The sequence below is a fragment of the Aspergillus nomiae genome (assembly GCF_001204775.2).
Source record: "Aspergillus nomiae NRRL 13137 chromosome Unknown contig00011, whole genome shotgun sequence".
In the NCBI taxonomy this organism is placed as follows: Eukaryota; Fungi; Ascomycota; class Eurotiomycetes; order Eurotiales; family Aspergillaceae; genus Aspergillus; species Aspergillus nomiae.
In genome coordinates, this window is record NW_015378066.1 from 102939 (window position 1) to 130934 (window position 27996).

At 49.3% G+C, this 27996-nt stretch overlaps 11 protein-coding genes across 11 annotated transcripts; 3 read left to right on the plus strand and 8 right to left on the minus strand.

Annotated features, from left to right (window-relative positions):
• Positions 1–10: 10 nt before the first annotated feature.
• ANOM_001306 (uncharacterized protein) lies at positions 11–1135 on the plus strand (the record flags this gene model as incomplete). Its single annotated transcript, XM_015546563.1, has 1 exon — positions 11–1135. One exon carries the CDS (start codon positions 11–13, stop codon positions 1133–1135), a length of 1125 nt encoding a protein of 374 aa, XP_015411531.1.
• Positions 1136–5940: 4805 nt separating this feature from the next.
• ANOM_001307 (uncharacterized protein) lies at positions 5941–6250 on the minus strand (the record flags this gene model as incomplete). Its single annotated transcript, XM_015546564.1, has 2 exons — positions 5941–6080; positions 6148–6250. 2 exons carry the CDS (start codon positions 6248–6250, stop codon positions 5941–5943), a joined length of 243 nt encoding a protein of 80 aa, XP_015411530.1.
• A 2862-nt stretch (positions 6251–9112) lies between these two features.
• ANOM_001308 (glycoside hydrolase family 95 protein) lies at positions 9113–11582 on the plus strand (the record flags this gene model as incomplete). Its single annotated transcript, XM_015546565.1, has 4 exons — positions 9113–9585; positions 9634–9857; positions 9902–10380; positions 10449–11582. 4 exons carry the CDS (start codon positions 9113–9115, stop codon positions 11580–11582), a joined length of 2310 nt encoding a protein of 769 aa, XP_015411525.1.
• Positions 11583–11818: 236 nt separating this feature from the next.
• Positions 11819–12293, minus strand: ANOM_001309 (uncharacterized protein; the record flags this gene model as incomplete). The annotated part of the gene is made up of 2 exons (XM_015546566.1): positions 11819–12033; positions 12110–12293. 2 exons carry the CDS (start codon positions 12291–12293, stop codon positions 11819–11821), a joined length of 399 nt encoding a protein of 132 aa, XP_015411524.1.
• An 836-nt stretch (positions 12294–13129) lies between these two features.
• ANOM_001310 (NAD(P)-dependent alcohol dehydrogenase) lies at positions 13130–14107 on the minus strand (the record flags this gene model as incomplete). Its single annotated transcript, XM_015546567.1, has 2 exons — positions 13130–13843; positions 13967–14107. 2 exons carry the CDS (start codon positions 14105–14107, stop codon positions 13130–13132), a joined length of 855 nt encoding a protein of 284 aa, XP_015411566.1.
• A 518-nt stretch (positions 14108–14625) lies between these two features.
• Positions 14626–17133, minus strand: ANOM_001311 (uncharacterized protein; the record flags this gene model as incomplete). The annotated part of the gene is made up of 8 exons (XM_015546568.1): positions 14626–15573; positions 15623–15883; positions 15948–16081; positions 16141–16395; positions 16446–16741; positions 16786–16877; positions 17033–17047; positions 17098–17133. The coding sequence occupies 8 exons, from the start codon at positions 17131–17133 to the stop codon at positions 14626–14628; spliced, it is 2037 nt and encodes a 678-aa protein (XP_015411567.1).
• A 302-nt stretch (positions 17134–17435) lies between these two features.
• Positions 17436–18347, minus strand: ANOM_001312 (oxidoreductase, short chain dehydrogenase/reductase family; the record flags this gene model as incomplete). The annotated part of the gene is made up of 1 exon (XM_015546569.1): positions 17436–18347. The coding sequence occupies one exon, from the start codon at positions 18345–18347 to the stop codon at positions 17436–17438; it is 912 nt and encodes a 303-aa protein (XP_015411568.1).
• A 2082-nt stretch (positions 18348–20429) lies between these two features.
• On the plus strand, positions 20430–22106 carry ANOM_001313 (uncharacterized protein; the record flags this gene model as incomplete). Its single annotated transcript, XM_015546570.1, has 1 exon — positions 20430–22106. The coding sequence occupies one exon, from the start codon at positions 20430–20432 to the stop codon at positions 22104–22106; it is 1677 nt and encodes a 558-aa protein (XP_015411569.1).
• A 143-nt stretch (positions 22107–22249) lies between these two features.
• On the minus strand, positions 22250–23306 carry ANOM_001314 (L-xylulose reductase; the record flags this gene model as incomplete). The annotated part of the gene is made up of 5 exons (XM_015546571.1): positions 22250–22650; positions 22709–22777; positions 22833–22916; positions 22967–23043; positions 23107–23306. 5 exons carry the CDS (start codon positions 23304–23306, stop codon positions 22250–22252), a joined length of 831 nt encoding a protein of 276 aa, XP_015411570.1.
• A 1061-nt stretch (positions 23307–24367) lies between these two features.
• ANOM_001315 (cytochrome P450) lies at positions 24368–26103 on the minus strand (the record flags this gene model as incomplete). Its single annotated transcript, XM_015546572.1, has 4 exons — positions 24368–24736; positions 24831–25156; positions 25213–25984; positions 26056–26103. The coding sequence occupies 4 exons, from the start codon at positions 26101–26103 to the stop codon at positions 24368–24370; spliced, it is 1515 nt and encodes a 504-aa protein (XP_015411571.1).
• A 671-nt stretch (positions 26104–26774) lies between these two features.
• On the minus strand, positions 26775–27979 carry ANOM_001316 (FPP/GGPP synthase family protein; the record flags this gene model as incomplete). Its single annotated transcript, XM_015546573.1, has 5 exons — positions 26775–27095; positions 27147–27394; positions 27447–27610; positions 27674–27828; positions 27878–27979. 5 exons carry the CDS (start codon positions 27977–27979, stop codon positions 26775–26777), a joined length of 990 nt encoding a protein of 329 aa, XP_015411572.1.
• Between the last annotated feature and the right edge of the window lie 17 nt (positions 27980–27996).

Genomic DNA, 27996 nt, shown 5'->3' on the forward strand with positions numbered 1-27996 from the left:
TAGACGCTCAATGACTGCTGCCCTCAGCAAGGATCTGTTGTTGGGTTCTGTCGATGCTTCTTTAGAGGAGATTGACACAAGACCGAGAACTCCGTGCTTTCGATCCGAAAAGGAGCCAAGAATTGGCCCTTCCGCTGTTCTTCATATTTCTGCTCTCTCCAACAAATCGCAAGACACACAAGTCCCCTGTCTTACGACAGAACCACCTGCAGATGAGATCCCCAGCATCCAGGCCTCCAATGCGAGCATTCAAATAGTTCTAGATGTTTCCCCGGCTCCTGTAGATCCCTTCCTGCAATGGGAGGATATTCTCGATCTTGATAGCGAGTTTCCTGCGCTTTCGGCTTACCATGACCTAGAATTTCGATCTACCTTTGATTGCACGACCTCGTTGCATTTGAATGGCCCCTTGACTGACCAGCCACTAATAGCATATCCAACTTTTGATGACGCTGAAGGCTGTGATATTTCTTCCGAAAACACTGCGTATCAGCAGACGTTGACGCATCAGTCGTACGTAAATGATGATATATTGAAGAATGCCCCTGAATTACTGAAGCATTTCCAAACAAATGTTATACCCCGGATGACTGTTATTCCTCCAAGCAAAAAGTCACCCTGGGATATCGTGAATATACCGGCTGCGTTGCTTACACTGGGATCATTGATGATAATGAACTGCGAAACCGTTACTCATGCGCGGCAAGCACATTTATACTCCCTCCTTGCATGCTCTGCAATCGATCTCGCTATGAATCCATCAAAGGATAAGACGCGTTCTTCGCGGGAGTATTGGGAAAAGCTTGCAGAGCAATGTTATGCAGAAGCCAAAAGTCACATACGGATATCCTTGAGCGAGGAGACTGGAGGACCCAGGAAGGCCAAGCTTAAAGACCAGTTGATGGCCCTTTATGGAATGATACAATTTACAATAGGAGCACCACACTCCGCAATTACCCCCTTTCCTGCTATCAGTACTGACGACGTGAAGGTATTTTCCGGCCAACATAGATGCAAGGTGTTATCTTGTCGATGCGGAGCGACTCCTGCGCGTACGGGGACTACCAAAGCGCAAGATCTCACGAAGAATGCGTCTTCTGCTCAATATCTACACCTGGCTTCGGATTTCAGGTGAAAGTACCTATGTTCTCCATGACTACACTCTATTGCCGTCGTCATTAAGTACTTTCAATCTTCACTGTCAATCAAAGAGGCCCATGGCAAGTGGAGAGCGGTCCATACAAAGCCATGTGCAGGGCGTTTGTCTAGATGATTTTCTACACATAGAAAGTCCTGACAACGACCTCAATATCGACGAACCAAAATGCCGAAGAGCGGACATTACAGATATCCACCTACAGGACTCCAGGAAATCATCCGAAACTCTTAGTAAACAGGTTTACGGAATACCCGAGATTTGGCTTAGCTTGTTATCACAAACTACCCGCCTCGCAAACATCATGGACATCCTGAGAAATTCACAGAATACAGAGATCACGATGAGTTGCAATACATATCAAGCATTACAGGACCGCGCCTCGCGCCTTGAGCGTGTCATATATGATTATACCGCGCGCGAAACCGTGCCAAATCATCGCAGCGAGCAAACGACGCATGATACGCTAATCTTCCGCGCACCCAATTCAGCCTTGATAATATTTTTCCACAGACGTGTTCGACAAACATATCCAGCACTCCTAGAAGGTGAAATTGAGAAGGTTATTATATCTTTGCTTGCATTCTATAGAAGGCTGAAAGTAGGGGATCCCCTGGGCTTAGGCACTCTCTGGCCCTTATTTATCGCGTGTTGCGAAGCCATAACCCACAGACAGCGTGAATCTATCCTATACCTACTGGAAAAGGCAAATCTAATAAGCGGGCTTGCTCTTTATAAGATTGCAAGTGATCTAGTAACTGAAGTCTGGAGAAGGCAGGATGAACAGCTGACAGCTAGCTGGCAGGCACCCTTGCCTAGTTGGATCGACATCTCAAAGGAACGAGCCATATGGCCAATGTTCTGTTAAGCAAGACCCGGCTTCATGTCTCTATGATGCTTCGCGTTGCAATATAAACCTTATTATTACTTCAGACCAGAATAGACAACCCAGACAACCCAGGAAAACTGTCTGGATCACAGGGCCATAGTGGTGCAACCTAAAGCTTTTATATCAGGTTCGAAAGCTCGGTTGCAATTGAGATATCCGAACCTAAGCTACTAGTACTGGATTGAGGATGTTAACCCCCTCTTTCAAAGTGTAGGTTAATCCTTTTCTGTTGACCGGGCATAAGGCTAGTCAGGATTCTGTCGAGGGGTTATAAAAGAATAACATAAGAAATACGTAACGCGTGATCGATACTGGGATATACGGCCTTACACTTAAGAAAATATTGTCCAATGGCACTAGATCAGGATCAAAGCGTACGCTCCAAATGTTTCGTTCTGCTATCGAACGAAGTAGCAGGCTACTGGATTCATAGTTGAGCTTTCAACATCCTTCAAGTGAACACCAGAGAACAAGATATAGATCTTGAAACAAAACGGTCAAGGAGCCAGGTGTGACCCCCAAAACATACTTCTCTGCTCGTTTGTTGCACTCCATGGCGTCCGCAGAGCAAGTGAAAACGGTGGAATCTATTATACAGTACAAATTTTCGACAGACAGTTATATTCGCCAGGCCCTCACAGCTGCTGGAGCAGACGAGAGCTGTTACGATGGCAACCGAGCTCTGGCACGGATAGGTGCCTCATGGATGGATACCCTCTTGATGATTGTCTTAATGCGCACGAACGCCAGTAGAGGTAGGTAGATCATGTCCTAGAAACACACAGGAACCGCTAATTGACATATCGAAAGAAACTAAGGCTAAGTTGAGAGACGGGTTCCTGCATAAGGATCATTTCACATATGCTGCCAAGCAGACCGGGATCAGCCAATGCATCAGATACAATGATCGATCTGGGAAGGAATCTCCAACAGTACTCCGTAGCACAATCAATGCTATCATAGCAGCTGTCCTTCTGGATAGTGGGAGTGTCGAAGCAAGCCTGGGAGTAATCGCATGGTAAGACCCTTATAAACTGGGTCCGGGAAATGACGCTGATCACTTCCTGGTATTAGCATTTTCAAGCCAAACGATCTTTCGATGTTAGACTATTGCTCCGAATACACTATTGAAGCAGTTTCAGTAATAAGTGGAGTCACCTCAAGATAGATCGTGTAATATCAGGGTGGACAATAAAGTGTTGATGCGGCGAAATCACAGATTCGACACGACAAAACTCAAGCTCGAGTGAACATAATCTTGCACCCTAAGACTTCACAGCTGTGATTCGGAGGAACATAATACTTTTTTGGAGCGTCACTAGTAAATCCTGCTTCGCCACCAACTACCCTCACAAAGCCGACGGAGTTTTCGATGCTGGAGACGAACGAAATCCATTTTGCAATACTTTCCCCCCTAAACAAACCGTCCGCGGGCTTCCAGACATCGTAGAGCGTCTGATCCTCGTTAGTAAGAAGAACATGGTGACCCAGGTGCCATCGTATTATCTTACGTCGCCGTCGGGATTCATCTTTTCCGCATTCATATTTAACGACTTATCGAAAATTGCAATGATCCAACCAACGATACCGCTGGAAGTCTCTCTTTCCCTATGAACAGACGGGGCGTTTTATGGCAGGAAGGGAACTTCTTTTTCTAGCCGTCCCTTATATATATTAATGCAAGGCCGGCAAGGAACCAACGATACCTTGTGGCACTCAAAGATCGACAACTGCGATTAGTGAGCTAGTGCGGTCGAGAGTGGAACGTCTGCGATAAAGGGCTACTAATGGGCGATAGAGGATAATGGTTAGTATAGAGTAAAAAGACCGGAGTGTCACCGATGAGTTTAACACTCATAACTGTATTGACTTACATATCCAAGCCGATGCCATGCTAGATGCCCGAAGGAGGGGAACAGTTTTGGGGGATTTTGAAGATCTGTCGAATGGCGGGTCACATACCTGTTTCATGATATCTTTGAATTTACAAAAAACCAATTGACTATCGACTTTATACTGGTAGACGAGATATAGTTCGGTATTATGATTATTATTTTAGTATTCAATGTAGTCCCTGTATAGCTTAATTAGATGCTTATATCGTGAAACCTGGGGATCTTTATTTATCATCTTGAGTTGAACGTGTTGTATTCTTGAATTTGCATTCAGTATACTGATAAATCATTCACTAATCGAGGTGAGAGGTGGCCAGGCGACTTAACTGAATCATAGTTCATCCACAATCGCGTATGAAATATATCAAGGATGAAGACTGGCTTGTATCCCTCGCACAGACCAACCTTGAAGCAACCAACCACCTCCGAACAAGTTGAACCTCGATCCATTGACAGATAGCCAATGGGATGCCACTGCCCCGAATGGTACAATCGCCACATAATTTATGGCTAGGCTAACGAGGCAACGTGGATTTACAGCCATTTAATTATAATCCCGGAACTCATTGATCACAAAATGATTGCAGCATATAGAAATGTCCGTAATGTGACGAAAACGTTATTAACACAACCATACAGCCCCTCAGGAACACCAAAATATAGGACAAGGGATGGAAGTTAGGGGCGGGATCGCCTTTGTTATCTCCGTGCAGCGTCAACAGTTGGCTTACTACGAATCATTCGCTGACAGGATCCTGCATCGCGTGGGTGGCCTAAAATGGAATCTGCGCGTTAGGGCTGTGGGTGTCATATGACATACCCCGGCTCCGAGCGGAAGTGCAAGGACAGAGGATTATCAATACCGTCGGGGGACCGGTGATATCACCTTGCGTGGTGGCTCATCTAGAGTTCCATGGTCGCGCATAGCGAACTAGCGTATGGATTGACGTTAGGGGGCTATACCTAAGAGGACTTTGTAGACTGTGGAGTATTCACCCGTCAGACTGATGATGAGAGAAATTAGGAATGTCTCAGGCGACACTCGACCTGAAACTAGGACTAGTGACTACTAGTTCTAGTAGTGTGCACTACTGTGTACTACAGGACCCAGTTTCGGCAAGTGGATAAGCCCAAGTGGTGCCGAGTGCGGGGTTGCCTTGAGATTTGGATCCGGGGTATCCTGCACCCTAGCGCGGCGCCAGGGCCGCCATTGGACGCCATCGAGCGGGGTTGAAAGTCTCACGGTACGTCTCGTCCAATCGACCCCATCCATGACAAAGTACGGATACGTACGCTGTCAATTCAATCAACGGTGGAGTCGCCCGTAATTTAAGGTATCAGCTCTGGTGGATCTGTGGGGGGAGTTACCTTGGACCTAGAAGTTCCATGAAGTACCTCAGAGGTATCTCCAGTCTGCTGGAAGGCTTGTCAGTATCGATATCGACCCGCTCTACCGTGGGTGATCTGGATGGTGCTTCTGGATTGGGTCGGTGGGTTTTTATTCCGGGTCTTCGTATTGTGTTTCGTCCAAAGACCAAGGGAGAGCCACGGAGGTACATCGATGTACATCCAGCGTCTGTCGATGTGGCATGACGGGTGTGGTGTGATGACCCCGGTCCAGTCCTTGTTGTTGCATTGATGGAACATCCAAGGAGCGCTCAGGATACTTTCTGACAATACCGTACCCTGCGCAATACAGCCACTGATGCTACTCTGGCCAAAAGTTCATTTGGATCATCATTTCATTGAGTTTCCTAAATGTAACAACTCTGTAACTCCATCCCTGCCATCCCGTCCAAGGTGGCTATAGACAATTCACCCGCCCCAATAAAGAAATCCCAAATATTTCCCACATATGATAAATCACGCATAAATAATATAAAGAAAAATCACAAAGGAAATGAAAATGCAGTCGTGGACCAGTCCCCCGCTGTATGTGTATGTTTACCAGAAACATCCCTGTATCCATCAAGGATCTTGCTACCCCTCCTTCCCATCTTTCATCGTAACCGTTTCATGTATCGTAGAGTCAGCAGTGCTGCCGCTGCTGTCGTGTATGCTGCACCGCCCGCGGAGATCCAGACGGGTCGGTGGACAGCGAACGAGGTCTGAACAATCTGTGCCCGGCGGCGAGATTTGTCTTTTCTGGGTTAGGCACATCTTCCAGAGTGTCGACATTGCAGAGAGTTTCGTATCGGGTTACATACCTGTAGTCAAGAGTCTGTCCCTCCATGCGTTGGCCTGTCGCCTGGCATATTGTCCCGCCTGAGAGCCCAAAGAGGAGAGGCCCTGAACCACTGGAGCAGACATCGTGCTTAGATAGTGATAGAGAGTAGATAGAAGAAGATTCAAGGAGAAGTATCAGCTAGTCACGGTGAGGTTTTGTCTCAGCTTTTGTCACTCCCGAGTGACTTGATGAGGACCAGAGGAATACGAGAACAGGTAGGACAGGACTAGCCTCCTTTATATCAATCGCTGGGCCGTATGAATACATCACAACGCGGGGTAGAGTCACGAGACATCTGCATGCATCCAGCGTATCGACCTGTCGAGTCTCTTTCCTACTGATCATCATGGAGGGGAGCGATTGGATATGGTGTGGTCGTCGATCCGGTCTGCTGCACAGCGCCCCTGGAAACGCGACGGATCGCTGTGGTCATGCCAATGAAACGGCGTGGTGGCTCGACTAGCTTTGCAAGCTTCAAGGAGTTGATTGCCACCCAATGCTAAACGCGTCGACATGATAGGTTCGTCGAAGCGGTCGTGTTGTTGCAAGTCATGATCGCATGAGTATTGGTGGGATGCACCTAGAATTCCTACGTGTCTCAAGGGTTGCTCCTGGCTGACGACCATGGTGTCATGGAAGCCCAACCTCACACCTAATATAACACTCAACTGTTCTTTAAGTAAGGAGCCCATCTACTAGTTTTAAGGCATCATATGTACGAGAAACAGTATATTTAGTGTCATTATGGAGTAAAATACCTACAAATAGAAATTCGATATGTACAAGAGCCAGCCCTAACTGACGTAACAATGGAAGCATGGTTGACTATAAGACTGGTAATTGCCTGTATCCACTACCATTATATTTAACCATGACGACCGCCACACCAACTCAACGCGTCATGATCAACGCTACGAGGCATTTCCAGCTGTCTCGAATACCCTCATAACTTTACTCTTTCTGTGAACTCAAATAGCGAATGAAACTTAGCACCACATATCTTATCATCACCGCTCAAGAGTCCTCTTCATTGCTATGATTTTCGTATTCCCCCATAAACAAGCCACTAAATCCTGAGTAAGGTAAGACAGACGATCTCTCGTGTGCTTACGCGGTCATGTGATGTATATGTGCCTTATAGGCAGGCATGCAGGGTTGTCTGTCTGGGGCTAGTGATTTGCCAGAGGACAGGCTCGGCTACCTATGGTCTCGCCCCTTCGCTTTCAAGTCAGTATATATTGCGGAGAAGTGGGGGCGGATATGTAGATGCTGTTACATGATTATATTCCCAACATGATCCATATAGATTATCATACCCAGAAGTCTCTTACGCCAGAGCTACTCATGCCCAAATCGTACTCTCGTTGATATTCTAGGGAAGCAGACCCTACATGAGGATTTCCCAAAATGGAATGTGGTCGTGCCTGACATAGACACGTGATCCTATCTCGTCGCGATCATGGGCTCCCTCTCTCCCTATGCCACATAACAGGTAGCGCATCGCCATCACCGAGCTGCACTGACTCTGCTCTATGAGATGTGAGTCCACATAATACTACATTACGTAGTACTTGCCGTCTACGCAATGAACTTGTACACCTCTCGCGAAAATCTTCGAGTCGCAACTAGGTAAGCTCGATGAAGCCACGAACTAGGTAAATGGGCTCGCTCTATACCGCGTTGTTTGATGCTGTCCGAGATACCTTCAGTCATTGCCCACCCAGCACAATATACAAATGTCGCTAATACATTCTATAAACTGGACAGTTCACCGCTCGTGTGATAGCGATTGATTCGAGCCGTTCCGCGGGTACCCTATCATTCCGCATTATAGATGACAGGGTGGGCTGGCTATGGTCCGTAAAGCAGTTCCTGTACTTGCTATGTTAATATTGGCGGCGTCTGGTGCAGACTATCTCGTGTGGGATATAATCTGTGGATGGACCTCCGATACGCAAGAGTTTCTTCTGCCTTTCGTTGGATAAAACTCAAACGTGATGTGGCCGCCCTGCCATATACCCATGAATATATTTCCTGTATGGCGCAATTTGGCAAGGAGAATACATCTCCACCCGATATGTCAAGCTATATAAACTTCATCCCGAGACGGCCGCCATGACCCTACACCCTGGCCGTGTATAGAGTTAGCTGGGATAGGCAGCAGTGCTCTTTATCGTACCGACTCTCCTACAACTCTGCGCAGTGGCCAGTGTTGTCGTGAAATCTATCCCTGCCGCACTGGATATTCTTGGGTATTTATTGTCCATGGTAAGGGATAATTTACGTGTCCTTCTGAGCGGAGGAAGCTGTCTTTCTGGAGTGGATCGTGCCATACTACTGAAGACCCTTCCTATGCAGATTGCAGATATGAAGGTTATGAGAAAGCTTTGTTATTATTTGGGGTGAACTCATGATGTCTCAAACTCATATAATATGGTTGACAGGAGACGGAATACGCAATATGTGCATCGTACGGCCATGGAAGCTCAACAATCAACTATGACAAAGCTGAAACTAACTATGCCATCTGATTCTTGCATAAAGACTTCCAGAACCCTTTATAACCCATATCGCAAGAAGCCAATGGTACTGAGATAATAATGGCACAATAACCGATTTTGCATTCGACAGCATTTTGGTTACCCTAGCATGCCATTACAGCAATCGACAAAGCAAACAATATACCAACATAAGAATCAAGTCAAGATGGGAAGCATACGGTATATTTCGCCAGATGAGATAACTCCAAAAAGGATTGGTGTGCGCACTATTGTATTTAATTTATCCTCATGCAGCTACATGTCCTCCGGCCAGCTGATTCGTGGAATATCGTGAACAATCGATCAATTGACGCATGAATTTCGCTACGACTACCGGTCGCAACATATAACTTGCCTCCTCCCACAATTACAACAATTTAGGTCTCATATATACACACCGATACAATGCGGCTGTCTCCCCTCCTACACCTAGTTGTCGAGGCGACTATCGCTCACGCGCATTTCGACCCATCTCGTTTTACATGGTACACCACACCAGCCAACAATTTCTCCTCAACATTACCACTCGGAAATGGCCGACTAGGCGCAGCAGTCTGGGGCTCTACAGTGGAAAATATAACCCTGAACGAGAATTCCATATGGGGCGGCCAGTTCATGGACCGCGCCAATCCGGATGCGTACAACGCTTTAGATCCTGTCCGGTCCATGCTTAAACAAGAGAACATCACAGCGGCTGGAGAGATGACGTTGGAGAATATGATCGGAAGTCCAGATGAGCCTCGGGCTTATCATCCACTTGGTTCGTTGGTCTTGGACTTCGGACATGAGGGTTCTCATATCAAGAACTATACCCGGTCACTGGATTTGCTCAAGGGACGTGCGGTTGTGGACTATGAGTATCACGGTGTTAAATTCCGGTATGTGCAGCCGTCTGGTAGCGCTCAACACCGGCTAATATCAAGTAGGCGGGAGTACGTTGCCAGCCACCCAGCTGGTGTGATTGCAGCGCGACTTAGGGCTAGCGAGGCTGGTCAGCTAGAGGTCACGGTTTCCCTGTTTCGTGATCGGTATGTCGTGGAGAACGCAGCGACCGTAGGAAACAACACCGGAATACTCAAACTCCGCGCTACAACGGCCGAGTCAGACGGGATCAACTTTTCTGCAGCGGCCCGGATTGTCGCTCATGAAGGTGAGTGCCCGAGATTTGCTACGGATAATTACTAACCATACAAGCGCGGGTATCACGCAACGCAAGTTCGGTAGTAGTCCAAAATGCGACAATCGTGGACATCTTCATTGATACCGAAACATCCTATCGGTATGCTGACCAGACAACATGGGACGCAGAGATAGAGCGCAAGCTCGACGCAGCCGTGCTGGCCGGGTTTCCTGCCATCGCGAAATCAGCCACGGCTGATCATGAAGCCCTCGCAGGGCGAGTACATCTCGAACTAGGGTCATCAGGTGCTGCAGGGCAGTTACCTACTGATGTCCGACTTGAGAGATACAAGATCGACCCTGATGCGGACCCCGAACTAGTGACTCTCATGTTCCAGTTCGGTCGGTATTCTCTCATCGCGTCATCGCGGGACACGGGTGCTTCGCCGTTGCCTCCCAACCTCCAAGGGCTGTGGAACGAAGACTTCGAGCCTGCGTGGGGAGGGCGGTATACGGTGAACATTAACCTGGAGATGAACTACTGGCCAGCCGGCGTAACGAACTTGGCAGAAACGCTAGGGCCGCTTATATCTCTCCTTGAAACTGTGAAGCCCCGAGGCAGGATATTGCGCGGCGCATGTACCACTGCGATAATGACGGCTATGTTTTACATCATAACACGGACCTCTGGGGAGATGCGGTTCCAGTGAACAACGGGACTAAGTGGACGATGTGGCCGATGGGTGGTGCATGGTTGTCCGCGAATCTGATGGAACATTATCGTTTCACGCAGGACGCAGCTCTCCTGGAAGAACGCATCTGGCCGCTCTTGCGGTCTGCTGCCCAGTTCTATCATTGCTACCTGTTCCCTTTCAATGGCTATCTGAGCACGGGACCGTCATCTTCACCAGAAAATGCGTTTGTCGTGCCGGACGACATGAGCCAGAGCGGCAAGGAAGAGGGCATCGACATTGCTCCGACGATGGACAATACGCTTTTATCAGAGCTCTTCCACTCTATTATAGAAACCGGTAAAATCCTGGGTATCAACAACGCAGATACCAGCAAAGCAGTATCCACGCTACCACTCATCAAGCCCCCACAGATCGGATCCTACGGACAAATCCTCGAATGGCGTCACGAATACGAAGAAACAGAACCAGGCCACCGACACATGAGCCCCATCTTCGGGCTCTTCCCAGGATCTCAAATGACGCCCCTTGTGAATTCAACATTAGCCGCCGCCGCAAAGGTCCTACTGGACCACCGTATCGCCCATGGCAGCGGCAGTACAGGCTGGTCGAGAGCGTGGACGATTAGTCTTTACTCTCGCTCGTTCGACGGAGACGCCGCGTGGAACCACACCCGGGTATTCCTGCAGACGTATCCGAGTGGGAATCTGTGGAATACAGACTCTGGACCTGGATCGGCCTTCCAGATTGATGGTAACTTTGGGTTCACGGCAGGCGTTGCTGAGATGCTGCTGCAGAGTCATGCTGGGGTGGTGCATTTGCTGCCAGCTTTGCCGTCAGCTGTGCCAAATGGGAAGGTGACCGGACTGGTGGCCAGGGGGAACTTTGTGGTGGATATGGAGTGGTCGGGTGGTAAGCTGACTTGGGCGAGGGTCACGGCTAGAGCGGGTGGGATATTAGCGATACGTGTGCAGGATGGAAAACAGTTTAGTGTGAATGGCAGTGTGTGTAGAGAGGAGATTTCGACTGCCAAGGGCGATATATACGAGATCTCACCGCTATAGACACACCGACGAACAAATATAACATCTGAAATGTGTGTGGCTTTCTAGCCATGACGGTCCATACTACCCCATCAAACACATGCAAAAACGTGGATATCATGTATAACATGAAAAAAAGCAGGTATAATACAACTATAACTACAACATCAAGTAGACCCAGATGGATAAAACCAAGGTATATCCACAGAAATATCATACAATCTCCCTCAGCCCCATAACCATCCCAGAATCATAGATCATCTCCCTGGAATACCAAAACCACCAAACCCATATCTTCCATCCTCATCCTTCCCCTTCCTCTCCGCCCGATTAATCCCCTCTTTCGAAACAATCTTGCCCACAGGCGAAAGCAATCCATTATCGCCAAGCTGATTTCCAACTAGATCATGCACGTCATCCTGTAGCTGATCCACCTGTTTGATTCCAGTCACCTTGGACTTGCTCAGCGTGTCTATAGCGAGATGTCCCTAGTTAGTTATCCCACTCTTCCACAGGTACATGCATGCATATATAAGAGGCACACTGACCCTTAGTAACATAGGAAGCTTTGTTATCGCCTTTTCCGAACCACTTCAGATACTGGTCTTCGATCCAGGGATACCATTTTTCGTATTGGATGTTGTACTGTTCACGCAGCCAGTCATAGTAGGATTGTTGCTGTTGCTTTTCATCCTCGTTTTGTGGCTGGGGAGAGGGGCTGAGAGGGTTCATGGTGTAGGTCTTGTAACTTATATGGTAGAAGAGTATGGTGTGCTATTTGTGGTAACGCTAAGTAGTTTATTTTGAAAACGAAGGGGGTTGTGAGGTGCACAATGAAGGTATTGAATAGTATGTATAGGGCTTGATATAAATAGATTACTCCTTCGGGCTGTGACGTCGGTGGTGCGGGCCATGACGTAGCGACACGTGAGTATTTGATGGCCACGATGCATATTCGTACCATATCAAGTCCAAAAAGTATATGCTTGTACTCTTGTGTGACACAGTCTACGTGTTGTAGTACATGTGCATATACACAGGTTATCAGGTCTGATGATGATGCACAAAGTTAGAAAATAACCATACAAAGGTGTCAGATGTTTCGAGTCTGCCGTCGAATTCACACTGGGATTGAAACAGGGAAATGTGACTTTTCCCTAAACCCTGTGAGTCTAGCTCTATATGTTGGCTTAGGGCTTTGTCTGCAACAGATGTATTCAGGTACTCTGTCGTAGTTGCTCTATAGCAAGCTCCTCGGAGTGAAAGTGATGTCTCCTATGTTGTTCTAACCCCGACCTCAAACCCTACCATCTATCTCGAGAGACCTACAACACACATCCTAAACTTTAGGCCCTTCAATCAACGTCTTAGTACCTTCACCACGCTTCGCCGTTTCCCAAGCCTCCGGGGCAGCCTCAAACGGGAAGATCCTAGTTACCAATCCCGCCAACTGTAGCCTCCCCGAACTGACCATATGAATCCCCAGATTAAAGTCCCCCGCGCCATATCGAAAGCAACCCTTGGCTACAATCTCCCTCTCACACATCTCCGATATAGGGAATTCGATCTTACGCTTCCCCATCCCAGCCTGCACATACGTCCCCCCCCATGCGCAAGGAAAACACACCCGTCTGCACAGAAGCCTCAGCCCCAGATGCATCGATAACAACATCCGCCCCTTCACCTAGACCATGAGTCCGTATCAAGCGCTGAGCATTCTCCTCCGGAGTAATCGATAAATCCGGCATAGCAGTCCGTCCCACAGTCCCAATAAACTCCTTCGCAAAACACAGTCTCTTCTCCAACACATCCACCGAAACCACCACTGCAGCCCCAAATTCCCTCGCCACAGCCGCACAGAACAGTCCCACCGTGCCCGCCCCGAAAACAACCACCCTATTCCCCGGCTTCACATCCGCCAGCCTCACCGCATGGATAGCCACCGCCAACGGCTCCATGAGCACGGCATCAGCCAGACTGATATGATCGGGGATCTTGTAGCAGAAATCCGCAGGGAGCTTGAAATACCGCGTAAGAGTTCCATGGGTGAATGGCGGATCGGCCGCAAATTTCATCTCGGGACAGAGGTTGTAGCGACCAGATTTGCAGCGCGGACAACGTCGACAGGGGTAGCCGGGTTCGATGGCGACTCTGTCTCCCGGGGCGAGAGTGGTCACGCCTGAGCCTACTGCGTGGATTGTACCCGAGGCTTCGTGGCCCATGGTCAGGGGCTGCGTTTCGGAGACGTAGGTGCGGATTCCGCCGTGCAGCCAGAAGTGGACCTTATGGCTTGGTTAGTGAATTGTCCTTCAACTAGTATGGATGGTTGTAATGAGGTCGGTGTCCTATAGTAAAGGGACCATGGAGTTGGAGGGGACCATGGAGTTGGAGGCGGGAATACTCACATCGCTGCCACAAACACCCGTATATGCGATCTGAACGATAACATCATGCGGGTTGTCAAGCACGGGCATCGGGCGGTCTTCGTATCGCGCATCTAACGCTCCGTACAGAAGACATGATGGGTTTCTGGTGTCTGGGTTCATTTTCGTTCGTCTATAGTATTGAGCATAGAATACCTTTTCCCATGCATTTGTCCATGGCCGTCCAACAGTTTATAGAGCGATCTCCACAACCCCACCTGGACACCGGAAAGCTATCTGGATCCTTGGTTGTCGTCGGTTGACTGTCGCCCGATGGTCCGGCCTTTCCTGGGCCGTCGGGATTTCTCTCTCGTGTTTGAATGAGGGGTCGAGTCTGTGCTCAATTGAACCCAGAAAGTGGATTTATTGTAAGTATTTGGGATATTGGAGCATTTGAACCAATATATGAAACAACACCGAGATGATAAAATAATAAAAAGACTAAAAGCAATTGCGAATGCAAAAAAGGTACAGTGACCTTGCTAGGGAAAGTTAACAATCCTTTTACGCCAAAGAAGTAGCCATGGTAACGCTGGCGGGCGACTACTCATAGATAGGGTTTATTGTCATACACTGATCATCTAATTATATCTGCGCGAGGGCATAGACAGCGATAACATCGAGCCTGCCCAACCTGAATCTTACGGCGGATGTGTGCCGGAAGTCAAAAGCATGGATCCCTCGCCCTCACCCACTCCATAGGCGCTTAATGGCAAATAATCAAACAGCTCCAGCTCTTGTGTACCCGGAAAGCCATCGATTCCCTCGAACGGGTCAGCCTCGAGAGAGGTGTTTTCCAGAAATATCTGCAGCGCGGGATCTGCCGCAAAGGTTGCTGGTTGGAGGTCAGGAAGGGTATTTCTGGTGATGGAAGTAAAGTTCGGAGGAGCTCCTCTCGTGGATGTTGACACTGGCAGTGAAGAGAGTTGTCGTGACTGACAGCGCTGTTTGATCCTTTCCAACACCTCAAGGCATCGAGATGCAGGTTTACTCGATTGGCTCAGTGAGCCAAGGCAATCATGCGCGCGCGTAAGCGACAGTAGCCATAACTCTTCAGTGGTTCTCCCTATGTCCGGTGCTTGAACTGAAGGTTCTTGGAGACGGACGATATTCAGGACAAGGGCTGCTTGGAATAGAAAGTACGTCGCGTACCAAGTCAAGCCAGGATGTAGAGCGTCAGGGCTCTCGTTGCAAAAGGCACTGATGCTCTGGATTGTCTCCATCGCGGTGTACTCGCAGGCATTCAGAGCTTCATTCCGGTCCGCCGTGGAATTGCATACTCGGTGACTTCCCCACCAGAGCAGCATGCGGACATTCTGCTCTTTCCACAGAACGACCGCTCTCGGGCCGCGGAACCAGTCTGGTATATTATGCGTAGAGAAGTAGGCGGGGAGGGATAGCCTCCACACTTTTAGGCGATGTTCTATGCCCCGTGGAAGCTTCATGTCAAACGGGACATGGCCGGTAGCTGAGAACAGCTCGTGAAAGACTTGATTGCTAATGGATGCAAGCTGAGACTGGGCGATGACAGCAGAGTAGTGCGTAGGATGGTCAACCGGTGCGGGCACGGTTGAGTCCATAGAGTATTTCTACTAAGTCAATACGCAGGTGGGTACCAAGAACTCCAGTCAGGCTTACCGAGTCATCTATGTTCCGTGGCAGTCGAGTCTCGATGAATGAATCGGAGGCCATGACGGGACGGCCAGTGGTCAGACTGAATCCGCTATCGAAGCTATATACAATCCACCACAAGACTCGTCTCCGTTCGTGAAGGAGTGTGTCATGCTTCGTTCCCGATGGGGCCTCGCGATGCAGACCGAGTCCCAATGCCATACGGTATGCCATGCCAATGAAGTTGTAACCGGTGTTAGGACGGTCACGCTTCTGCAAATAATTACCCTGGAAGGAAATAGAGTTAATAGCTCAGTTTATGTTCCCCAATAATGTGATCCGGGCTTCTCACCATTAACAGAAACGCCTGTACTGTGAGGATATTTCCAACTTCAAGCATACGCAATGACATACGCGATCGAGCTGCAGCATAGAAGTCATAAGCGTCCGGCTCCATGTCGGCCCCTGTTATCCAACTCCCAATTGCTAAGACGGTATAGAAGATTGGATGCCAGCTGGAGGCCTCATGAATCTGGTGTCTATACCGGTACCTTTCACGGAATGTTGGCTCGTGTAAGATGGGATATGCACGATTATACGATAGAAAGTAAGCATCAATGAGACGAGCGTGGTAGTGGTGTCAGAAAGCGACCCTTCCAAGGCCAGACTATCAGGTCGACCCTTATTTGTAGGTCCAACAGACTTCCTATAAGTACTGCGTTCCCCTCCAGTAGCCAATGTCGGTTGTGCGGGAAGCAAATGGGAGATGGTTTCCATTAGGCTAGATCCCGAGCCAGTTCCTGGATTGACTTAGACATTGCACATAGTACTGTGCCGAGAAAGGTCTTACCAAGGTATCCCGTATCGCATTTGCTACTCGGCAGTGAGGCCATTCCGTCTGGACCCTGTTCCGGGGACTGGTACGTCTCTGCTGCCGGCGAGACCAGGGAGGCTTCGGACCAATCAAATCTATCTGGTGTGGCGGGATTGTCTTCAGTTATACTGCTATTGCCTCTTTTGCTGACGTATGCTAGTGTATCATTTCTGTTCATCTCTTTCAAAGCACGGTCAACATCCAAGTCAGGATTCAGTTTCTGGAGCAGCCTCTTCAACGCGCGACATCGGTGTTCCAGTTCATCAAGGTTTCTGCCACAGTTAATTACCACACAAAACATGAACGAGAGTCTCACTGTCGAGTTAACGGCGTGCGTTGAGGCGGCCCACTAAAGATACATTGCTTATTACTCCGAGCGCAGTACGCGCACGGCGCAGATCCAGAACACTGAATCGTGATCAGCATGGCATCTTAGTAACGGGTGAGGACATCTAACCCTGCTTTTACGTTTCTGTAGATAGTCGCAGCTCATAAATGATCAGCCTGGTGCAACCCTAGAGTTTTGGTTTGCCCCTCCTGGGCCATGTCTACGGGCGGCATACCTGACATTCCGTGCACTATGTATCGTCAGTGAGGCTCAAGAGTGACAGAGTTAGCTACTACATACCGCCCCTGATTTACTCTGTCTCAGGTCTTTTGGCATGCTGGGTTTCTAAATTGACGGCGGCTTGAGGATGAAACTTAAGAGGTTCCGGAATGCCGAGACTGAAGGACGTTGAATTGGGACTAGTATTGTAATATTCCCACTCTGGAACCATAAAAACATTATTACATACAGGACATCCAGTAGGATAGAACATTTGCCTTTTCCGCAAGTCATAGAATCCAAAGACGATAGGAGATCATAAAGTTTCAAGAAAAGTATCTCATTATGGCTGAAGTATGTCTTTTTTCGAGAAGACCGATCCTGACATGTTCTTGAAAGTCTTGGTACTGCCATTACCATCAGAATACAATCTGCCCCCCGTCGACAACGATATCAGCACCATTCATATAAGTACCGGCACTGCTCGCCAGTAACACTATGGCGCCAGTCAACTCGGATGGACTGCCCATTCTTCCACTGGGGTTGCGTTCGGCCCAAATCCGGCGGTGTTCGGCAATGCCGTCGCCAGCGTTGAGAATCGTATCCATGTACCCCGGACTGACGCTGTTCGTCCGGATACCATATCGCGCCCACTCCGCCGCCAGACAACTTTTCAGCATGAGAATGGCCGCTTTGCTCACATTGTATGCTGCTTGAGGCTGCGGGAAGTTCACCCGATGTCCGGAGATGGATGCCACGAAGGTAATCGAGCCTCCCGTTTCTTGAGCGACCATGCGCTTGGCAGCAGCCTGTGCGCAGATGAACGAGCCCGTAGTGTTGATGTCCATGATCTTGCGCCACTGTGGGATGGGCATCTCCAATGAGTCGACGCATCCGACCACGCCAACGAAGCAGAGCAAGGCATCCACGGACCCCAGCACTTTGGTGGTCTCCTCGAACGCCGAGTCTACGGCGACCTCGTCTGTGACGTCGACTTTCAATGTGGCGATCTTGGCTTTGGGGAACTTAACCCGCAATTCTTCAATCTCCTTCTGTGAAATCGTTGGATCCATGTCCATAATCATCAGGCCACTTAGGCCGTGTTCCAGAAGCGCATTACACGACTGCAGCCCTAGAGTACCGGCACCGCCGGTTACAACGGCATTTCCTTGCACCGTGAACCGCTTCTGCGCCGCTGTCGTGGGGTCGCTCTCAATAGTTGATGTCGGTGGTGGGGTCATGGAGGATGCGCTGCCGTCGCTCAATACCATACTGGGAACAGCCCGTTTAGTGAGCTCATCGCGGCTCGAGATATCCTTGGGGGCAGTCATTTGCGCGAGTGGATGAATGCGACTGTGCAGGTCTGAATCGCAACAACGTGGAATAGATACAGATGTATGTATAGTGCTGGATGTACTTGTATGTCTTTATTATAGATCAACTTCGGTCGGAACTACGCCGGTATGTGGATCCATGTTTTGCCCCGCCATTCTACATCGGCGCTGTCTATGCGGACCATTCTCCTCCGACTACATCGGTCGCCGTCGGCAGACAGCCACCCGAAGCTCTATACACTGCAGTCGACAATAGATACACCATCATCCACATCCCGAATATGTATGGATATCCGCGTATCCTCTCCACAAATTGCGCATACAGTATATCAACTACTATTTGCAATTCTCAATCTTGCAAACGGAGTATTGTACTCAAGATTCTCTCGATACTTAAGAATATCCAATAAACATGAATTAAATCAACTATACTAAGCAATATAATTTGTGAAATACTTATAAAAAATCTACATATATATTTTTCGAGACAAATATCTTAATATACTGCACAAAGAGCACAAAGCTGTTGACACATAGATAATGAAGCGACGGCACGCAGTGTGTCTCTTGTATTGACTAGCTTCTATACTTCCCTGTTCTATCCAGCCATTTCCGATGCTACTACGGAGAGAAAACGCTGTTGCCCAACACCCCAGTAACCTGTATTTGAGCTTTGATTTATGCTTTATACCTAGGTATCCCTTGTATAGGCATATCTAGATTTGGGTCAAGAAGGACTTAGACGTTCTTAATCTCTGCATCTGGGCGTGATTGGGATTTATTAAACTGGTTCGTGATACCTGGGACCATTCGACACCATGTAACAGTATAAGAGTTATGATTTATTGAGACCTGGTACTTCGTTATCACGATCTAAATGCTATAGAAAGGCCCCACATACAATGACCGTAGCAACAGAGAAATCCCTTATCCTAACGAAGGTTCAACACTTGCAGCGGGGAATAGTGTTGATCTGCATTCAGCCTCGGACTCCGCGGGAAGAACTATGGTTGGATAATATGGAACTTGGCAAAGGGACGCTCTTGAGGAAGGTTTGCCCAACCATGCAAAGAGCTGAATAGGGCTTTAATACAACTATAGTTCCTGTACTATCTTCTACCACCGGACTAGCTAGCCTTGATCGCCGGCTGCGGGGCTGCTGGAGTCGACGTGGTGTCCTCTACTTGGCGGGAAGGACAGATGTACACAGTGCGATGCATGCAACCCCGCGGCTATGTTTCATATATCTCATGATGACTTGTCGTATCATGGATCTGGGAAATCCTTTCCGGCTCAAAATGTGGGCCAGGGGGGATCACAATGCATATGATATGCGACACGCTGCAGTGCTCAATTTTAGTACTTTCGAGGTTTACCATATTGGATATGCAGATCCGCCTAAACCGGGCGGAGTAGTTCGTTGTGGCTAGCTGAGTGAGCTACTCATGCCCTCATCATTGGATGCATTCATCACTGGTCATGAGCATGCCCGGTTAGAAATCCCTCTTCCCGGCGTGTTTCTATCTCGTCTCTATGGGACAGGCCAATGAAATACAACCGCATATGAATGGTTTGGACAAGGCGCCCATAGGAGATGCCGAAGCGGAGATCGTTCGCTGCGGGCACCCTCCTCATGTTATTCTGTGGCATATTGGCACTGTCCAGTCGCAAGGAGACAATACCTGTCACTGCGGGGAGAGGCATCGGGGAGAGCGAAGGCAAACTCGCTATTGGTCTTTTCATGCAGAACACCTGGCTTGTGCAGAACATCCAAAACCGCTCGTAAAGACGTATGGGGCAACTACGAGGAGTATGGTGTCTCTTGACTGCACTCAATCTCACCAACTAGGTCTACTCATGCCGATCATGAGAAAATTCTTGCTTCCAACCAGTGCCAAAGAGCCCTCTTTTAGGGAAATAGGTCTCTTGCCATAGGTTCCCAAAAGGATATAAAAAGCCCATCATACTCTGCCCTGACGTTTCTCTCCGTATCGTCAATCTGAATACGCCTTTTAGGGAAAGAGGATCTTACATCACGAACCATTGCACTTCTGCCCCATTTTACTACAAGAGTACGCAATGGCAAGCACGGACGTCTACAAAGCCTTAAAAGAGAAGAAGGTTCTTGGGACGCAAATCCCCGTCTACAAGCCCGGCGATGTGGAATATGAGGTCTCTGTCGATGTGGCCAATCTCCTTTACCGGTTCAGCCGCCCCAAGTGCGTCGTGAAGCCCGAGCAGTCGATTCACGTCGTGGAGGTCGTCCAACACGCTTTCGAGCACAGCATACCCATTACCGTCAAGAATGGTGGGCACTCGTATGCTGGCCTCTGCACCACCAACGAGGGCATTCTATTGGATCTCTCGCGGATGAATGATGTACATCTCGAACATACCGCCAACCCTCCGACAATCACCATGCAGGGTGGGGCACTGTGGGCACATGCGTACCGGCAGTTTGTCATCGAGGAGGTCAATGGGCTGGTGGTTAACGGCGGGCGATGTCCGACAGTAGGGGTCAGCGGCTTTGTGTTGGGGGGAGGGTTGGGTCCATTTACGCGGAAGTTTGGAATGGGATGTGATAGGTTACTGGAGGCGACGCTAGTCACGGGGAAAGGGGAGCTGGTAAAGGTGACCAAAGGCCATAATCAAGATACTGACAAGGAAGACCTGTTCTGGGCTCTCCGCGGAGCTGGCGCCAATAACTTTGGTGCCGTGCTGACGATGAAGATGTCTCTCGACAGATTGCGAGGGACGGACGTTGTGACCGGGAGATACACTTGCTACCCTCCAGCGGACAGAAAAGAGGAGTTCATAAATGCAATGAAGGACTTTTATGCTGCCGACTGGAGTGATACAATGACAATCGACACCAGCTGGTTCTGTAATCCGAAGGAAAAGAATGGAGATCTTGCTGTTCGGTTTCTTTCGTATTACGACGGGGATAAGACGGGATTCAAATCCGAAATTTATGAACGTCTTGAAGTGACGGAGGATCGGGTGCAACTCCAAGAGATGAAGAGCCTATTGGGAACAAATCTCGAACGTCGGTCAGTTGCCGAAAAGTCGTCGCGGGTTCTGCATGAGACGCTGGTAGCCCAGTGGTCCGAGGAGACGATGAAGGCGCTTCCCGCTAATAAGGTGCATGCCATTTACTCATCGTTCGTTTTCGGGAGAGGAAGTAACTACGATGGCATCATCGACTCCATCACCAAACGCATGGACGAATTTAAGATAGAGTTCAATGGAGAATCAGCGTTGCTGCAGGTGACCTTTATCCACACCGGAAAGAAAGCTAGCGAGAAACGGGCAGATGAAACAGCTTTCCCTTGGCGAGAGGCATCTCACATCGCATACATCATGCTGCAATGGGATGAGAAATGGCTCGGTGACCAGATGAAGGCGTTCTGTAACAGGTTCAAAGCGGACCTGAAACATTACTCGATTGACGAAAAAGCCGGCTTCTTGAACTTCCCGGACCGGGAGCTCTGTGAAATAGAACAGGATCGTCATGAGGCATATTATGGCGCCAACAGTAGTAAGATTAGGGAAGTTAAAAGCAAGTGGGATCCCAAGGGGATTTTTCGGTTTGCACCGGAAAATGCCAGAGTTGATTCAAGCGACTCAGATATTGTGGCTAGCCTCCAAGGTTTGACAATGGAGGAACAACTGATGTCCTCTTTTCTCCCATTCTTTGGCCCTTTCCCTGTCTTAGCTAAACTAGCTGCCATGCGATCTGCTGAATGGTTGGGGTGATAGCATCTTGATATAAACTCGACAGAGAAGGGAGATGGAGTGGGGATGGTCCATTTCTATACATTTGGCTTCATGTTCATCGAATAAAATCAAAAAACCTAATGAAAAGACGCTATTGAACGGGTATGACACACGGTCATTTATTAAGGAAGTACATAACCACCATCAATCAACACATCACTACCAGTCATATAGGTCGACGCATCACTCGCCAGGTACAGATACAGGCCCTTAATCTCCTTCACATGACCCTGTCTTCCAAGCACAGCCATTCGGTATGCCTCGTTAACAGCCAGTGGGCTGGCACCCATTTTGGTATCGAAGAATCCTGGCGAGACAATGTTCACCCGCGCAAAGTTGCGCCATTCACGGGCAAGCGATTTACCAAATTGCGTTACGAAAGCCTTGGATCCATTGTAGACGGGTTGATCCGTTGGCACGTTTACAATATGTGCGCTCATACTTGACGTGATGATCAGGTTCCCGGAGCCTTGACGCTGGAATACCTCGCCTGCGTACTTTGCGCAGGAGACGACTCCGTCCACTAGAATAGATACTTAGTCCATAGTTGGTGGGACTTTAGGGAAATAAGGAATACATACCATTGACAGACATTTGCTTCCTGTATTCGTCCAGCGTTTGTTCAAGGATTGGTTTGGAGATGGCCATTCCTGCTTGTCATCAGTGTCTTGTATTCTCAGGACAGCCTCTACGAACTGAACTCACCGGCATTAGCAACAAAAACATCTATCCTCTCGAAATCCCTCACGACATCTGCTACAGCCTTCTGCACCTCCTCCGGATTTGATACTGACCATCATTAGCAACAAATCGTAGATTAAAAACAGACAACAACGTACTATCGACCTTATAAGCCACAGTCCTAATACCATGATCTCTCGCCAACTCCTCGGCCCTCGTAACGGCAGCATCGTTTCTACCCCGTCAACAATTAATTCACACCATACCCCGAACCTCCGAATAGAAGCCAGAAACTCACGAGTTATACCACAAAGCAACTGCAGCCCCCGCCTCTGCCATGGCCTCAGCAACAGCAAGCCCGATACCATCCGCCGCGCCTGTAACAACCACCACCTTGCCGTTCAACTTGAACTGCTGCAGGACGTTGGCAGGGGTATCCGGGAACGGCCGCGGAAAGCCATCCCGGATTTGCGTGCAGTCGGATACGGTCATAGACATCTTGGTTCGTGTATATATTGGTTGGGTGTCGGCGTGGTTACCTGGGGTAGTTTATAGATATTTATGCTTTCCTGTCGGGAGGGGCTGAAGCTTGGACTGGGAACCCCGCCTTTGGGGACCTGGAGGTCGGGGCGCTGTGGGCCGATGGTTTCTGGTGGTATTTAACCGACTTGGTATTTAACCGTGGATACGTTTACTGGAGTGATGGGTTTGGTTGTTCCGCTGGTGGGGCTGGGGGTGGATCGTGCTGGGTTTGGGATATAGTACGGACCCTGTAGGGATCTATCTGAGAGGAAGATGTCCCGGGTTACAGTTCGTTGAATGCATCAGGCAGTCGTGCAATGAGCATTGTAGTAGCATATATAGCTTGCCCTCATACAGTCCTAAGTCTGCAGCCCTCTGACATATGGAGACTAGACTGGCTAAGAGTATTCATTCCCAGACTACGGTCTCAAACTGTTACTATGCTTCGGTCGATCTGTGAAGGAGCAATTCCGCTATGCCAAGTGGGAGGACGGCATTGGAATGCTTATCCCGTCCAACGAGTATCATATTAAATATTATATGGAGCTTTTGGGGCAGGGGTATTGGTATTGTATATCTCTAAGGTACGTGGTGTCACTGGTGTCAATCAGGGAAGCTATATAGTCTCTAATGTTCTTAACGCATTCAGGGCAGGTTGAGGGCCAGGTCGGTTGATGCTCGACTGGTCTAGTATGAGAACAAAGCTCTTATTCTTATGAAAGACTAAACAAGATTCTAGGAGACCACAGATTGTTATTATGAGCAATTTTCAAAAGTTTATTCCGTGCTAAACTTGTGCTTTTCTTATATACTCTTCCGCCTATGATCCAACCGTCCAGCGCATACGATCGTCAAGAGAGACAATTGCGCCTCTAGTCTCGGTAATTACTCGGGACCAATTGATACCTCTATCACGTCTTCTCCCGTCTCGTGACACCCATAAACTTCCATAACTATATTAACGGAGTGAGAAAAACCAGGAATATAGAATGTGCCCCCTGGATAACTCCTCATGTAGCTAGGTGCCACTGCAAACTTCAAATCAACCCGTCCCTTACCCGCAACCTCACGGGTAGCGGCGTCTTCACCCAGACCGCATACGTCTCCTGATCCTCCCATCGCCCCAGCTTCCCCTCGGCCTGCAGGTCGAAGTGGTATAGCAGTTTTCCTAGGATGAGGACAATCTCCATGCGGGCGAGATTCTGACCGATGCAGTCGCGTGGACCCTGGAGGAACGGCTGGGTGGCGTGTTTGCGGTCCCTGCCGAAGTGATCGTCTATTGAAGAAGTGGATGACTGGGATGGGGACGAGGGTGACTTGAGCCAGCGCTCGAGGTGGAAGCCTATAGGGTCGGTGTAGTTCTGTGGGGAGACGTTGGCAGCCCATTGCATGTAGGAAACGACGGTCTGAGATACATGGTTAGCTTCCTTGTTACTATCCCTTGTCTGAATTGGAGGGAACATGGAGAAAAGGGCAAGGGTGGGACTGTGCTGGACTTACTCCCTCCGCGAAGAATTCGCCGTTAATCATATGGCCCCCGATGGGAACGAGCCGTGTCAACCCCAGGGGCACGGGCGAGGTGAGACGAATGCCTTCCTTGATCGCAGCCTCTAGGAGAGGCAGTCTGAGCAGTGCTTGGACGCTCATTTGGTTGGCCGAGGGAAATGCACCCCACACCTCGCTTGTCACGCGGTCTAGCACAGTTGGATGCTGGAGGAGGTGGAAAAGGATGCCAGTAATGGCGGTCTGCAGGGTGTGGCTTCCCGCGACAATGAGGGTAGCGGCGTTGACGACCATCTCGCTTCGGAGATCTCCTGCCGGGATTGCTGTTGTACGAGGCGCGCTGAGAAGTCCGGCTGATTGACCCCTGCAACATCTCTACCTGCTGTGTTACTGCTACCGCCGCTGTGCAGTTGCTGTAACCGGCGTTTCACTTTCTCCTGGGTCGTGGCTTGGTGCTGGGCCATAAGGATCCCCGCGGACTTGGGGAGGCGCTTGACGAGGTAGTTGAACAGCCAGGGGTAGAAGCGACAGGAGGCTAGCTGGACCTTAGCCTTCAGGGAGTAGACGAGCTGACCAACCCATTCATGGTAGCGCTGATTGTCCAGGCAGCCGAAATCTTCACCGAAGCTCAGCTTGCAGACGATGTCAAAGGTACAGAAGCTGACCCATTCTTGGATATCAATACTTTGAGTAGCATCTTGGGTTTGGGATCGGAGTTGGGTGATCATCTTGTCGACGTAGGAGGTCACGAGCGGCTCTTGCGCGGTTAGGGCCTGGCCGCTGAAGGCGGCAGCATAGGCCTTGCGGAGTCGCGTATGGTCCGCATCTCCCGCGTCAAGGATGCTCATGGGTTGCCCCGGCCGTGGAGGTGCTTGACGGATGGGATCTTTGGGGAGTGACTTGAAGCCCCCACCTCTGGGTCGACGCTGATAGATGTCTTTCACGGTGTCGGGGTTGATGAAGGAAACCTCGTTTGGAGCCACGCGGACTGTCTCGCCGTAAACTTCGTGAAAGTGCTTGATTTTATGCGCCAGCTGGCCATTCCGGAAGGCGAGCATATACGGCACGCGGGTAACAGCCCAGAGAAGAGGCCCATTGTACCGAGAGAGAGGGTGGAAGTACAGCCGTTTGACGGCGAAAAGGGCGGGAAACTACACAATGCGGGTCAGACAACGGGGGGAACTTGGGTCTCCTTGGCCCCTCTGCGTGTGGCTAATCTTACAAGGAGGACGGTAATGAGGGCGGCAGTGAAGGACGACGGGAGTGCCATGATTGCACAGTTCACTTGGTTACGAAAAGCGAGTCGAAGAAGTAGCAGGAACAGCCATTGAATGGGAGGAAGGAGGCAAGTTAAAGCAGAAGAGGCTTTTGCTGGTTGATTTTCTAAAACAAAGGAGATCCTGTATGTGGCCCTAACCGCATTGCACCCCTGTTTCCACCGTTACGCATCACAAATGGCCTCTAAACAATTTGCGAACTGTTGGGCGATCTCATGCAGGTCAGCATTTAGTGTGGCTAGTAGCTAGTTCACACAAAGACTAACCCGGTCACAGTGGCAAGGTATTTCTAGTTTACAAAGACCTGGGCGACTATCACCGGGATTTGTGCGCAGATCGCGTCGCACACCCCTGCCAGAATTGATACCCGATGATCTTCGTGGAAGCCGTGTTGGTCTCCCAAGTGTTGATCAATCTGGAGCCACCGGTGACAATGCCTGCGCCTGCGAGGGTGCCACCCGTTAACATGGTGAAAATGGCTATACAGGAACCATATACGCCAGATGTAGAATTCCGCTGCGTTCTGGGGAGGCATTCTTGATCGCTTGGAAATAGACGCGGATAGAGAACCTCGCTTACATGAAGACAAACCGCAAAAGGTAGGATTATGGGATCCATACATCAGTTGTCAACGCTGAGTCCTAGATCATTCACCGCCGCTCTGTCACAGCTTTAATATTGTGCAGAGAGCCTTGAGCCACATATTGTCTCCCATGACCTCTTCGACCTTCTCTATTGTCTTCCATATTGAATCAAAGAGGCCATCCAGAACCTCCCGCGTATACTCCAAGCTACCTATTTCCTTCATTTGTGCAATGATATACGACTTTGTCTCCTCAGAGATTTCCCCCTTGTCCTCGGGTTGCCGGTCGAAGATCTGTTTATGCAGCATACTGGCATTGGGACTATGCTCGAGCAGATGGATAAGCGGAAACGAAAACTTCCCCTCAGAAAGATCGTCACAGAAGCCCTTCTTAGCGGTATACTACAAAGCTCTTTAGTCCGGTATCGACTATCACAGGAAGCAGCAGCCTACCTCATCAGAAACTAAGTTCTGGTGATCATCTCGAATTTGGTAGTATCTCCCCAGCAGAGTAATCAGATGATGTAGCTCCTCATTCGGCGTGGCATTGGCTTCCACTTCCATGATCCGAAGCAGCAGGCGGAAGAAACCTCCAGTCTTGTGGTCAATCATGACAAGGTACTCTTGCACGCTGGGACACTGTTTGTGGAATGTCCAGTTGAGATCGAGAGCTTGGCCTAACGTGAGAGTTTGGAGCTCCTCTACGGGCATGTTTAATACGTGGTCGTCGATTGAGCAACGCTAACAACTTACCAGACAGGACTTTGGCACAATCTGGCCGTAGATGGGTCTGAACCTCGGAGACAGCCTTGGCAGCAATATACGTAGTGCTGTTGATTGTTTGACTCAAGCCATACTTAACGTGCGCCGCGGGTTCACCACGTCGAAGTTGAGAGCGGTCTTCAATATCATCTAGCCTGTCAAAGACATCCCATCAGCTATCCCTTACCTCCATATCTCGGGTTGTGCGACGATCGTACATTAAAGATGCATTCTGCAACATTGTCATGACATCTGTAAGGACCGCTGCAGAATGGTCGGAAATATTCAGCCAAGGCCGCAAGCTCGCGATGACCTTACCAACGGTGTTCTTGCCGGGAAGAGACCTAGTGTACTCGAAAGGCTCCATGCATATCTTGAAAGAGTCAGACTGATGAGAGTAGCTCTTGATATTCAATACAGACCTTTTCCGCGTTGGCTTTTTGGAACGGCGCGAAGATATCATATTTGGTACCGGGCATTCTTGACTTGTTGGGAGCTGTGCTCTGCCCCTCATCTGGATCCATTCTGGACCCCTTTTTGG